The sequence below is a fragment of the Littorina saxatilis genome, linkage group LG12 (genome assembly GCF_037325665.1).
Source record: "Littorina saxatilis isolate snail1 linkage group LG12, US_GU_Lsax_2.0, whole genome shotgun sequence".
Classification (NCBI taxonomy): Eukaryota; Metazoa; Mollusca; class Gastropoda; order Littorinimorpha; family Littorinidae; genus Littorina; species Littorina saxatilis.
Window position 1 is genome coordinate 42,883,528 of NC_090256.1, and position 14,492 is coordinate 42,898,019.

The 14,492-nt window shown below is 46.8% G+C and overlaps 1 protein-coding gene across 2 annotated transcripts in view; it reads right to left on the reverse strand.

Annotated features, from left to right (window-relative positions):
• LOC138981994 (cilia- and flagella-associated protein 69-like) overlaps nt 1–14,492 on the reverse strand; it is a 42,258-nt gene that overhangs the window by 10,714 nt on the left and 17,052 nt on the right. For both annotated transcript variants that reach the window (XM_070355194.1, XM_070355193.1), the window contains 8 exons: nt 13,231–13,408; nt 12,725–12,900; nt 11,944–12,065; nt 11,314–11,533; nt 10,583–10,747; nt 2,534–2,652; nt 940–1,058; nt 403–484 (listed from right to left, as the gene is read on the reverse strand). In XM_070355194.1, coding sequence (XP_070211295.1) covers nt 403–484; nt 940–1,058; nt 2,534–2,652; nt 10,583–10,747; nt 11,314–11,533; nt 11,944–12,065; nt 12,725–12,900; nt 13,231–13,408 — 1,181 coding nt within the window. The remainder of the gene's footprint in view (nt 1–402; nt 485–939; nt 1,059–2,533; nt 2,653–10,582; nt 10,748–11,313; nt 11,534–11,943; nt 12,066–12,724; nt 12,901–13,230; nt 13,409–14,492) is intronic.

The window sequence follows — 14,492 nt, forward strand, 5'->3', positions numbered from 1 at the left end:
GCACATAAAGTTGACCCGTGTCCCGGGGATTCGAACCCGTGACCCTAGGATCACAAGTCCAGTGCTCTACCAACTGAGCTACCGAGCCCCCAAGCTGAACCTGTATAAAATGACAAACGAATCGAATGACCAAAATTGGTTGTTATAAACAGCTGATTCGCTATGAAAAGGTGAATTATATAGAAGAAAAACTTGTCTGGGATCCTTCGGAAAGGTCGTTGTGGGCAGGTGGTGGCTTTTGAGAGGTGGTCGCAGAGGCAGGTTCGCCTGTACTTTTAAGGCCAAGAAAAAAAAATGCCAATGTTTCCGATTCCCCGATCAACCCTAGTTTCTCCTCCCTACTCTACAACATTTTTGAAACCTTTAAAAAATACTTTTCATGAAAAATGACCAAACTCTCACCTCCAGCAGGTCGAACAAGAGGAACACTCCCTCCTTCTCCAGGAAGTAATCCTCTGTGACGTAGCAACCAACAATGGCACACCTGGAACAGTAGAAAGCATTCACTGACTGCTGCTGCTAACTATATAATGGTGTACAGTATTACCGCCAGAAAAAAATCTCCATTTATTCTGGCTCACTATTGAAAGTATAGTTTATGCACAGCACATTTTACAGAAACCTTCCTTCCCACCTAAAAGTTGTCATTTAATTGAGCCCCATGTCGACTTCACAAAGACTTCACAGGGTTTTTTTAACCAAAATTCAGTACCAAACCTTCCTGCAGCCAGCTTCGCAAAGTAAACTTCACCCAGTTAATTTGAGGCTTAAATCACACACGCGCTTTCAAAAACAGCACAACAACTCTTTCCTTTCAACAATTTTCAAGGTTCAGCTTGTGTCACTGCTGACTGCATAGACTGTACTGGGGATTTCAGATAGATTTGTTTCCGTTCTGCATTGGGAAGGGAACTGGCATTGATCTACAACAATACCTACCATGCACAGTCGATGGCAGCCAGGAGAAGTTTGTGGTGACCCAGACCCGAGTTGAGGAGCTTGGTGTCTGTTCTGAGATAGCGCACCACAATGTCTACCCCCTGCACTCCAAACAGCTCCTGAAACACAACACAACAACTCCTGAAATACACAACACACAGCTCCTGAAATACACAACACACAGCTCCTGAAATACACAACACACAGCTCCTGAAATACACAACACACAGCTCCTGAAATACACAACACACAGCTCCTGAAATACACAACACACAGCTCCTGAAATACACAACACACAGCTCCTGAAATACACAACACACAGCTCCTGAAATACATAACACACAGCTCCTGAAACACACAACACACAGCTCCTGAAACACACAACACACAGCTCCTGAAATACACAACACACAGCTCCTGAAATACACAACGCACAGCTCCTGAAATACACAACACACAGCTCCTGAAATACACAACACACAGCTCCTGAAACACACAACACACAGCTCCTGAAATACACAACACACAGCTCCTGAAATACACAACACACAGCTCCTGAAACACACAACACACAGCTCCTGAAATACACAACACACAGCTCCTGAAACACACAACACACAGCTCCTGAAACACACAACACACATCTCCTGAAATACACAACACACAGCTCCTGAAATACATAACACACAGCTCCTGAAACACACAACAAACAGCTCCTGAAATACACAACACACAGCTCCTGAAACACACAACACACAGCTCCTGAAATACACAACACACAGCTCCTGAAATACACAACACACAGCTCCTGAAATACACAACACACAGCTCCTGAAACACACAACACACAGCTCCTGAAACACACAACACACAGCTCCTGAAACACACAACACACAGCTCCTGAAATACACAACACACAGCTCCTGAAACACACAACACACAGCTCCTGAAATACACAACGCACAGCTCCTGAAATACACAACACACAGCTCCTGAAATACACAACACACAGCTCCTGAAACACACAACACACAGCTCCTGAAACACACAACACACAGCTCCTGAAATACACAACACACAGCTCCTGAAACACACAACACACAGCTCCTGAAATACACAACACACAGCTCCTGAAATACACAACACACAGCTCCTGAAACACACAACAGACAGCTCCTGAAATACACAACACACAGCTCCTGAAATACATAACACACAGCTCCTGAAACACACAACACACAGCTCCTGAAATACACAACACACAGCTCCTGAAACACACAACACACAGCTCCTGAAACACACAACACACAGCTCCTGAAACACACAACACACAGCTCCTGAAATACACAACACACAGCTCCTGAAACACACAACACACAGCTCCTGAAACACACAACACACAGCTCCTGAAACACACAACACACAGCTCCTGAAATACACAACACACTCTGTGTTATGGTAAGGGACTTTTCTCTTAAAACAACAATAATAAAAGGTCAAAATGGTCATAAATGTAAAAACCCACTCGTGCGAAAAACATGAGTGGGCGTGGGAGTGTCAGCCCACAAACGCAGAAAGTATTTCTATTACTAACCTTCCTGTGCATGTCCCCGTCACAGAGACAGGAGAGAACAAAGAGAATGTCTGACTGCATCTCGATCTCCACTGTGTCGTACTCCTCGGCTGTCTTGGTGAACGCTGTGTTCAGCACACCTGTACACACACACGTCATCAATTATACAGTGGAACCCCCCTTTTAAGAGAAAATCAGGTCTTAAAAAGGAGGGAGTCCTTCTTCTTCTTCTGCGTTCGTGGACTGAAACTCCCACGTACACTCGTGTTTTTGCACGAGTGGAATTTTACGTGTATGGCCGTTTTTACCCCGCCATTAAGGCAGCCATACGCCGCTTTCGGAGGAAGCATGCTGGGTATTTTCGTGTTTCTATAACCCACCGAACTCTGACATGGATTACAGGATCTTTTCCGTGCGCACTTGGTCTTGTGCTTGCGTGTACACACGAAGGGGGATAAGCCACTAGCAGGTCTGCACATAAGTTGACCTGGGAGATCGGAAAAATCTCCACACTTAACCCACCAGGCGGCAGCGACCGGGATTCGAACCCTCGACCTTCCGATTAAGAGGCCGACGTCTTACCACCACGCCACAGCGCCCGTCGGAGGGAGTCCTAAAATGGGGGTAAATTTACAAAGGCGATGAACAGAAAGTCTGAAAAAAGAGCTAGGGAGGAAATCTTAAATTGAGGGGTCTTAAATAGGGGGTTTCACTGTATACCCTTAACATGTACAGTAGGAGTCAAAAGAAACGCGCCACAGTCGCGCCCACTGTTGCAAGTATTCTAAAATTTTATAAGTAAATTTTGATTTGATTAATATACTTACCCGACTCACATTTAGCATTAACTTCAGATTAATAGCTTGGACACTGAACTACGCTTCACCCCTAAAGGGGAAGCAACCCCTTAAAAAAGAACGGCCTTGACTCAACCCAAGTTAACAAGAGTCAAGGTCATACCGCTCTCGCGACTTATCACGCGAGACCCAACCGCCGCCATGTTAGAACCTCACTCCTACTGAAATGATCTGTTCTTTTTTATGGAAACCCTAAGCGGGGTAGGCGGGAGGGTATTAACGATGTGAGTCGGGTAAGTATATTAATCAAATCAAAATTTACTTATAAAATTTTAAATTAAATTACATATCTTAACCCGACTCACATTTAGCAGATTGCTAATGTAGGTGGCGGGTACTTACTCTATGATCTTGGAAGAACCTGTCCTGCGGCTACCACAGCCGGTAAGGAGTTGGTCCCATCTTGCCGCGTACTTGCAATGTCACGCAAGTAAAAATTTATGAAGACGTCTTCAGACGCCCAATACGCAGAGTCAAGTACTTCAGAAAGCCTTCCTGACTGTAGTACGGCCAAAGACGAGGCCCAGGCTCTCGCCTCATGAGTACGTGCAGACGACATGGGGAGAACGGACTGCCCCCCCCCCCCCCCCTTTTCCTTTCTGCCACCATTCATATGCTTGTTTTATGAGTGTGGCGATCCACCTAGCCAAAGTCACCCGTGACAGGTCTCTGTTCCGAGCAGTATTGAGTGAGATAAACAGAAGTCTCTGTTCTTTAGCTCTTAACGGAGCAGTCCTAGACAAATAGCTGCTAAGTGTTCGCACTGGACAATTTGTCATGTCAGGGTCGCCTGGTGCTAGTATAGTGGACAAAGACGGAATCCTGATAACGGGAGCAGGATGGTGAGGCTTTTGATTTTTTGCTAAGAAATCAGGTCTAAAACGAAGTGAGATAGAACCATCACTCTCAACAGAGATGTCTTTTGGAAGGCCTGAGAGCGCGTGTACTTCGCTGCTCCGTCTAGCTGTAGCCAGTAAAGTGAGCAGAAGAGCTTTACGTGTAAGATTATGGAGACTTGCCAAATGTAAAGGTTCAAAATCCGAAGATCTCAAGAAGTTCAAAACTAGAAACAGATCCCAGGCTGGGACTGGAGTCTTTGTCTTAACAAAATCCAATGCAGCGCCTCTTAACACGCTTGCAATAACTCCACCCAGAGAAATAGTGCGACCTAATTGCTTTAAGGTGGACGAAATCGCTGATCTCCTGACCTTAAGAGATGATGGGGACTTGCCTTGGGAGGCCAACCAAGACAAATGATTAGCTACCTGCATTGACCGAGGGGATGTAGCTTCGACCCCATTATCTGCGCACCATGCTACCCATGCAGACCAGTGTGAGGTGTAAACAGAGCTAGTAGACTGCCTGTGAGCCTTTTGACCCAGATCCAAAGTCCCTTCAGAAGCACCTGAGTGACGCAAAGATTTTCTCACAGTCTCCACGCGTGAAGGCGCAGAGCCTGCGGATTCTCGTGAAGAACGCCCGTGCGTGGTTGTAGCAGATCTCCCCTCTCTAGGTTTAGTGGAATAGGAGGACCTACTGTGAGACGAAGCAGGTCCGGAAACCAATGTTGGCTTGTCCACATTGGAGCCACCAGAATGAGGGACGGGCGTTCCATCTCGACCTTTCTGAGTACCCTGCCCAGCAGTTGAAACGGAGGGAAGGCGTACGCCGTGAGATCCGATCAGTTGATCTCCAGAGCGTTTGTCTTCCAAGCTTCCGGATCGGGAAACGGGGAGACAAACACTGGCAGTCTCCGGGAAAACCTCGTAGCGAACAGATCGACTACAGGCTTTTCGACCTGAACCCACAATCTCTGAAGTGCATGGTGGGTGATCGTCCACTCCGTGTGCAACACACTGGACGAACGGCTGAGAGCATCGGCTAGAACATTGAGCCGACCTGGTAAGAACTTCGCCGACAGAGTGATCCGATGTTGAGCACACCACCGCAGGATCTGACAAGTTCTGACTGAGAGTGTTTGCGACCGTGAACCGCCCTGCTTGTTCACATAAGCCGCTACCGTGGTGTTGTCGGTATGTAGCCGAACATGCTTTCCGACAACGGCAGGGAAGAAGCTCCGAAGCCCCAAAAAGGCTGCCTCCAACTCCAACACATTTATGTGAGACTGGGCTTGACTCTCGGGCCAAGTCCCCGAGGCCGTGAGTTGTGCAAGATGAGCACCCCAGCCTAACCGAGACGCATCTGTGAACATGTCGACCTCCGGAGGAGGAAGCACAATCGGAACTCCCAGAAACAAGTCTGCTTGCAACCACTGATTTGTGGTCTGTCGAATCCAGCTGTGTATCTGAACAGAGACATCCCAGCCCTGGTAAGCCGGATTCCACTCCGAGTTGAGTGCAGCCTGAAACGGCCTTTTGCATACTCTCCCCAGCGGAATGAGAGTGGCCATAGATTCCATCTGTCCTAGGGCCGACGCCAAGACCCTGGCCTTGGCCTGTTTCTGTGACCTGAGAGACCTGAGTAGGTCTTGAAGCTTGTTGACTCTTCTCAGGGAGGGACGAACTGACCATGCCACCGTATCGAAGGTCATCCCTAGGTACGTGAAGTTTTGGGACGGTATCAGCTCTGATTTGCTCTGGTTGATCTGAAAACCCAGACCGTTTGCCTGATCCAACACTGCCTGCGTGTGAAGACTGCAAGACTGCTGGTTCTGATGTAGGACGAGGCAATCGTCTAAATATGCACGCAGACGAATGCCTTTTTGTCTGACCAGGGAACAAAGTTGTCGTGTCACCATTGTGAAGACCCAAGGGGCCAGAGACAAGCCGAAGGGGAGAGCCCTGAACTGATAAATCTCTGTTGCCCACCGAAATCTGAGCCACTTTCGATCTGACGGATGCATGAGTATATGAAAATACGCATCCGTCAGATCTATTGATGTTGCCCAATCCCCTGGTCTGAGTGCCTCCCGAACTGAAAAGGGAGTCTCCATGGTAAACCGAATCTCCCTGAGGAATTTGTTCAATGGGGACAGGTCTAAGACTGGACGCCACCCTCCCGAACTCTTTGGGACTACAAATATCCTCCCGTAAAAGCCCGGGGAGTTGTGGTCCGAAACAATCTCCACTGCTTCTTTTTGAAGAAGGGCCGCGACTTCCAACTGAATCGTGGTCCTTGCCTCTGGCTTTGACGGAAATCTGAACGCAGGAGGTGTTCTGGTAAGAGGTGTTTTTTCCTCTTTCCAGAGCAGCCTGAACCCCGAACGAACTATCCCCACAATCCAGTGACTGTTTACATGCTGTATCCAGTAGGGAAGAGCCCGGGAGGGGCCGCCCGCCACCAAAAGGGTGGGGGATGTGGGGATGAGTAGCTCGGGGCCTCGTCATTGGGGGTTGGGTTTCCGGCCCGACCCCCTAGCATTGCCGAAAGACGGCTTCTTCTTGGGGTAAGGCGCGCACCTGCCTCTACCCCTAAAAGAGGACTGTGAATGCTGAGAGCCGCGTCCTCGATTAGCAGAAGTGAAAGACGCTTTAGGGGGACCCTGTTGTTTGGCCTGAGGCTTAGCGAAACCGTGTTGGGCAAGCTTTGCGATCGCTAAGTCCTTAGCGTTTTGTGTTTGTTTGTCAAGCGCGTCAAGTGAAGGTTGACCAAGCAAAGAACCCTCTGTGAAAGGAGAGACCTTGAGCAAGTCCAAAGTAGACTTATCTTGAATTCTAGAGCCAGACAAGAAAGCGTCCCTGCGCGTGTAAACCGCATGTGCGTACAACCGTGCCGCGACTGCCATTTGTTCGGCCGAAACCTTAGCCAAAGAGGCCAGGAGTATGGGGACGTCTTTCACGCTAGCGTCGTTTCGAAATTCGAAAGGATCCAACGACACCGCGATCGACCGAGAAAGAGATCTAAGAAGTGTCTCTGAAAGAGACGCAAGTTCCAACGAGTATCTTCCCGTCTCCTCCAAACCAATCAATGCGCCTTCAGAGTAAGCACAAGTTTTGTCAAAACGATAGACATCCTCTCTGAGATTAGCCAACTCCGGAGTGACCGGAAGCGGTGCACTCGGCAAAGCGTAAGTCTCGATAAGGCTGTGGTGACGACGGGAGAGAGCAAACTTGCGTGCATGAAAAGAAGTGCTCGACTTCCGTAACTGGCCTGAGGCAAGCCATGGCTGAGCAGAATCAGGCGCCTGACCGTGTGCAGCCAGTAAAGGCACAGTATCCACAGGCAAGCTATTCTCAGAACCCGAAGTTCTAACCAGCACCTTGGAAAGTTCGTAAGCAACAGAAGGAGAATCGCTAAAACGATATCCCTGAACTTCCGTTAAGGCAGGGCGGAAATCACCCACCGCTGAGGGTGGTGGTGCCGCAGAGCTCGTCATAGCTGTCACCCCTTCAGCGAAGTACTTGGCAGACACCTGAGCTGCAGTAACCATAGCTGGTTCAAGTTTGAGTGACAACTTGACATCAACTTCCTCCTCAGAAAGTGAGTGAGAATCGTCGAACTCCGAATCTGCTGTGGCTGGACCGTGAAAGTCACTGTGACTAGTTGCGTCACTAAAACGATCCACCACAGGCGAGGCTGATTGCAAAACGGAAGAACCGTGCAAAGCCTGCCCGAAAGCAGCTTCCTGCCCAGAGGGAGGAAGTTGAGACTTGTATACATTCACCGGAGACATAACAGTCTGCCTGTGAGTACAACTGTCTCGTTGTCCGGTGTCGACCCCCCGTGAGTTCCGCTTACTAAGAGCGATAGCCTCCGGGAGAGTCGAACTTTCACTCCCCAGCCTCGGCGGGGGAGCTACTAGTTCCGGCCCAACTTGTTGTCCGGTGTTGACCCCCCATGAGTTCCGCCTCTTAGAAAGAGCGATAGCCTCCGGGAAAGTCAAACTTTCACCCCCCAGCCGCGGCGGGGGGGCTACTAGTTCCGGCCCAACTTGAACACTTTCACCAGAGAACCTGGCTACCGGTGAACTTGACAAACCTGAAGAGCGTGAAACCGCCCCTTGAATGAAGAAATCACCCTGCTCTGCGTGCACGTCGGCCGACGTGATAGTGCATGAAGGCGGAACCTTAGCGTAAGCCAGCGAAGCCACTCCGCCCACTCCCGCTGGGAGCGAGTGCAACTCCTTACGAGTAGCATGCAAATCAGCTGCAAACTGCTGTTGTTGTGCAAACATGTTATTCATATTGACAGAAAACTTCTCAAAAAGGGAGGAAAAATCATCTTTCGCACGAGTCTTGTCTTTACCACTACGTCTCTTCTTGGCTGAAGGAGCCTTACTTTTAGCTTCTTTCAGTACAGGCATGACTGGGCTATCGGGGTCCGAAATATTAACGGACATGGTAGTTTGCGAAACTGGATCATGAACCGAGACGGTAGTACTTTTGCCTGTCTCTTTATGTGCGACCTTACTAGGCGAACACTCAGCAGCCATTTGCCTAGTCTGAGGCTTCTTTCTCTCTTTGTCAGCCATTGCTGACGAAAACAAACAGTCTAAGAAACGTAAACACGAAACAGACTGCAAAACGGAGAAAGACACAAACGAACAGGAGCCGAACAAATTAGAAAGAGCTCACCCAATCTTGCTTAGGCAGGGACCTGTAGAACGGGGTGAAAAAACTGCTTGAAAAACAGTAGTAGGCTGAAAGCCTGTAGCGTAGCTGTGAAAACACGTCCGAGCTGATCGGAGGCTGAAGTAGGAGTGAGGTTCTAACATGGCGGCGGTTGGGTCTCGCGTGATAAGTCGCGAGAGCGGTATGACCTTGACTCTTGTTAACTTGGGTTGAGTCAAGGCCGTTCTTTTTTAAGGGGTTGCTTCCCCTTTAGGGGTGAAGCGTAGTTCAGTGTCCAAGCTATTAATCTGAAGTTAATGCTAAATGTGAGTCGGGTTAAGATATGTAATTTAATTTTCTTTTTGTTTTCAAACTGCTGTAAAAAAAAAAAAAAAAAGAACCAGATAAGGTACATCAAAAAGAAAAACAGATTCGTGGAGTGGGATTGCTATGAGTTTCTTTTTCATCCGACTGTCCAGAAGTTTAAACAAATACTACATATGCTACAAGGATTTTACTGTTCAGTCACCTTATACCTTATATGCTGTAAGCAATACAGTGGAACCTCCCTTGTCATACCTCCAAAAATCACAGAAAATCAGGTCTAAAAATGGAGGGAGTCTTACATAGGGGGTAAATTTACAGAGGTTAACCCCTTGGCTGCCTTAGGACGGGTATACCCGTCATGCGCTTGTGCAGCCGCAGCGCCTTAGGACGGGTTAACCCGTCTTCTCCGTTCCGGGATTTTCCAGAAATGCTATGTCATTGCTGACACACAAATAGCAGCCAATGGCTTGGTAGGATACCTCATTCTCATGAATAGACATAAATGGTGACGCGGTTTGGCGTCTGAAAGGCTATTTTCGGCCTTGGCGACAGGGTAGGGGAGGGAAATCTCGACTCGTCAAAATGGCTGACGGTGACAGTCGACTAGGGAAAACCAAAGCCGGACTGACGCTACAGGCGGTGCAAATGATTATGGATACTGACAGGGGAAGGGGGAGATCTTCTTTCAGACGATTCGTTGGAAACAGGTAGATGATAGTGATTATAATCCTTTCTTGGAGCAAGCAAAACAGCCACCTGTGTTTGATCCACAGGCACCGGAAGATGCGCCGGACTGATTTTTCAAAAGTTCATATTTAAACATCATTATAAGCCAAACTAATTATTATTTCCATGATTAGACACTAAAAACAGATTCTTGGTTCAATTTCCCTTAAAAATAACATAGGTTTTACTTACCTACCTACTGCCAGTTTGGAGCTAGAATTTTTTGTGAATTATTACACCCCGAACTCCAATATTCCCTGGCAGTCAGGAATGCACATACGCAAGTTTTGATTGGCAGCAAAAGGGTTAAAAACAGAAAATCTAACAAAAGTAAGGTCTTAGAAGGGAGGACGTTTTAAATCGGGGGGTCTTAAAGGGGTAGTTCCACTGTACCTTCCCTGCTGAAAGTCAAGTGGTCAAGACAAGAGCAGCGGTCAAGACTGACTGACCAAGTGATACAAAGAGGCGAGAGAGAGAGACAAGAGCAGCGGTCAAGACTGACTGACCAAGTGATACAAAGAGGCAAGAGCAGCGGTCAAGACTGACTGACCAAGTGATACAAAGAGGCGAGAGAGAGAGACAAGAGCAGCGGTCAAGACTGACTGACCAAGTGATACAAAGAGGCAGAGCAGCGGTCAAGACTGACTGACCCAGCATCTGGTTGATGGCGCCCTGGTCAGCCATGTCCTGCAGGATGACGTCGTTCTCGGTGGACACCACGCTACGCATCAGACGCAGACAATGCCGCATCTGACCCTTCTTGTTGCCACGGCCACCGGTCCCATGGAAACTGTTGCCTTGACCCCCAAAACTGTCTGTTGCGTTAGACAAAAAAGAAATTTCAGATGGAAGTGTCATGGTGAAATAGCAATCAATCTTCTAGGGTACAGACTGAAGCAAAAGCGTATATGTGACCCTCCACCACGGAATGAGTCGCATGTCACCTTTGCATGATTTTTATATTTTTACATTTTCTATCCAGTGGTGAAAACTGTTTCAGAAAAGAGCGAATTTTTTTTGGAGTTATAAGCCTGTGACTACCTGACACCACGAGGGGGGGCGAGGTGACATCCGACTCATTCTGTGGTGGAGGATCACATATAATGTGGCCTGAACAAATTTTTGCTGAAAATTGTTTCTGCCTTCTCTTTATGAAGGAGAGCACTGCTGTAAATCAAAATTTAAACTGACAGTAGGGTACTGGTAGTGGTATCACACCAAACGATCACCACACATTGACACAGACTCACAAGTTTCAAGTTTCAAGTGTATTAATCTTTTAACCCCTTTTGAGGCATGGATGATAACTTCTGTCATAAAAGCACACACAGAAATAACACACACCAACACACTACACACCACAAACACAGTACACACTCACCAGGCCCAACACACCACTCCAGCAGAAGCAAGAGACGCGTGCTGCCCTGACACGTCATGTAATCCTCCAGCATGACGGGACATAGCGTACACAGGGCGGCCATAGCTTGCAGCTGCAACTCCTCGAACTGGGCCGACGTCCATTCTCTTGGTACTGTCTGCTTGTCGTTGGCTCGCACAAAGGAGAACAACGCTAGGAGAAGGTGACCTTCTGAGAGTATCTGTAGGGGATAAAGTGTATTCAGATCCTTGACTTATTCATGAATGATTTGATTTATGTGTTGTAAGAAAGCCACAGAAAACTAAACAAAATTATAAACCAAAAAGGCACAAAAAATAGAATAAATCAATCAAATTTTAAAACCAATAACAAATTAAAGCCCTTCTGAAGGCCATTCCTGAAGACAATTTCATATTCACAAGACCTCATAGGCTGAATAAAATAATAGCCTGAACTGAAATAATGAAATAATCTCTGCGTTCCACCCCAAATCTCAGGCTCCCCCCCCCCCCCCCCCCCCCACACATACCCTTTATCCATTCCTTACTTCACGGGTCTATCCATACTCCTGTCAAGTCCAAGCTCTGTCATGAAAACAAAGTTAGTGTGAAGAAGTCTGAAGTTACTCACGGAGATGACGGCAGGGTCCCTGCAAAGAAGCACAAGGATGTGGAAGAGAAGTTTCTTCAACTCGAAGTCCTCGTGGTTTGTCTGAAACTTCAGCTGTTTCACCAGCGGGTTGTGGCTCTTTACTGATAGAAATATACAAAATGTCATTAAACGCAAGACCATACTAACTTGATAATATATGCACAGAAGAATTACACCCAGTGCAAGTTCAGCTATGATAAAAAATAAAGCAAGCCACTTTTGTTTTTGTTCTTGAATGCTAGCTCAGTCATTCAAATCAAACCCAAATACAGACCTGGGAACCCCTGTTTTGCACTTGTGGCATATTCAAAGAAACTTGGCGTATTTTCAGAAAAATGAGTGTACTCCACACAGCATTTGAACATACAAAATACTGGATCGGCTTAAAGATGCGCTTGTGAAGAAAAGTAGTCTATGAATTGTTTTGATCGTATTTTTTTCCACTGTCCGTAAAGATCATATTTTAGACAATCAAGCGTATAAAAATTTCGGCGAAATCATATGGGATCCCAGGTCTGCAAATATCACTTTATGAAGTGCTAAACTCTTCCTGCAATAACTGAGTATACTACCTTAGCTCACAAAACTTATAACTTTTTGGCCAGGTTTTTTTTTTCACATTGTAGAAATGTCACGCCCATTCAAGAAAAAATTACACAGTATTGTTTCTCCTATTCAAAAATACTCTTCTTCCAAAAGATCCAAAGCAGCAAACAGCTGCAGCAAACAGCTGCAGCAAACAACTGCAACAAACACCGACCTTCCTGGAATGTCGCAAAGAGTGTGAGCTGTTTGACGAAGCCGGTCTCCACATAAGGAGCGTTGGGACAAGCGGACGCCACAATGTTAGCGATGACCAGCAGGTCGTTTCGCAGCTGGCGGTCGTAGTGGCTGTAGCCCTGTGTCAGTTGGAAGACGAAGCAATCGCGTAGCTGGCTGTCAACACACACACACATGCATTATAATTCATTGTGATTTGACCATAATGTGCTATCAGGAAAAGAGAGGTTTCAGATGTTTTCTTGACACTTTCAATTCCTCTTCGTTTCATGAGCATTATTTGATAAACAAAATATTTCTTTTTCTCATCTAGTACATAAATGTTGACAGCATTATACTTGTTGTGAAAGAACACCACGAACAAAGGGACACCTTTACTCACTTTTTCTTCTTCTGCGTTCATGCCCTTCCACTCCTACGAACATCTGAGTAAAATACTGGAAATGATACTAACACCAACCCCGTTCCACCCCAATGGTTTCTCACCTGATGCAGGTGAGGTTGTTGAGCTGCTGGGCCACTTCCTGTTTGTCTCCGAACTCCAGCAGGTTCCACAGAATGTCGACGGAGCGGAACAGCAGCTGGCCGCTGGGGTCAGGGTCAGTCAAGCGTGCAGACAATCGCTTGGCTCCCTCTGCTCGCAGCATCTGACTGCAGTTCTTGGCTGCAAAACACACAGTCGGGAGATTTATTTATTGCTGTTTTCACCATGAACTGGTAGCCCGGTAGCTCAGTTGGTAGAGCACTGGACTTGTGATCGAAAGGTCGCAGGTTCGAATTCGGGCCGGGACGGACACGGGTCAACTTTATGTGCAGACCCAGAGACGGAAGCCATGTCCCACCCCCGTGTCATCACAATGGCACGTAAAAGACCTTGGTCATTCTGCCATAAGTGCAGGTGGCTGAATACACCTAAACACGCAGACACCTGGGTAGCGCGACTCCGTTGCTGCTAGCTTTCCACTGGGAGGAAGCGACCCGAATTTCCCAGCGATGGGACAATAAAGTAATGAAAATGAAATGAAATGAAAATGGTCTAAATGTGAGAAACAAAGGGAAGAGAGCGCTCTGAATGCATACAACATGTGCAATATATAGAGTAAGTGCTCTAAATGCATACAACATGAGCAATATATAGAGTAAGTGCTCTAAATGCATACAACATGAGCAATATTACTGGCCGTATAAAATTTCATCTCACACGGCATCACTGCAGAGCGCCTAGAACTGTACCCACGGAATATGCGCGATATAAGCGTCATTGATTGATTGATTGAATATATAGAGTAAGTGCTCTAAATGCATACAACATGTGCAATATATAGAGTAAGTGCTCTAAATGCACACAACATGTGCAATATATAGAGTCAGTGCTCTAAATGCATACAGCATGTGCAATATATAGAGAGCGCTCTAAATGCATACAGCATGTGCAATATATAGAGAGCGCTCTAAATGCATACAACATGTGCAATATATAGAGTAAGCGCTCTAAATGCATACAACATGTGCAATATATAGAGTAAGTGCTCTAAATGCATACAACATGTGCAATATATAGAGTAAGTGCCAGATGTTGCTTTTGTTTTGGTTGCAACGAAGCAACAAAAACAACAAAAGCTGTGCAATACTATTACCACTCTTGTGATTTTACAAACCTGTTGGCACAAATATTCAAAGTTATATTCTGAAAAGGACGCTTAGGGGATTTACCTTCGTTCTGAAATGTGGACCGCACCCTTTCAAGC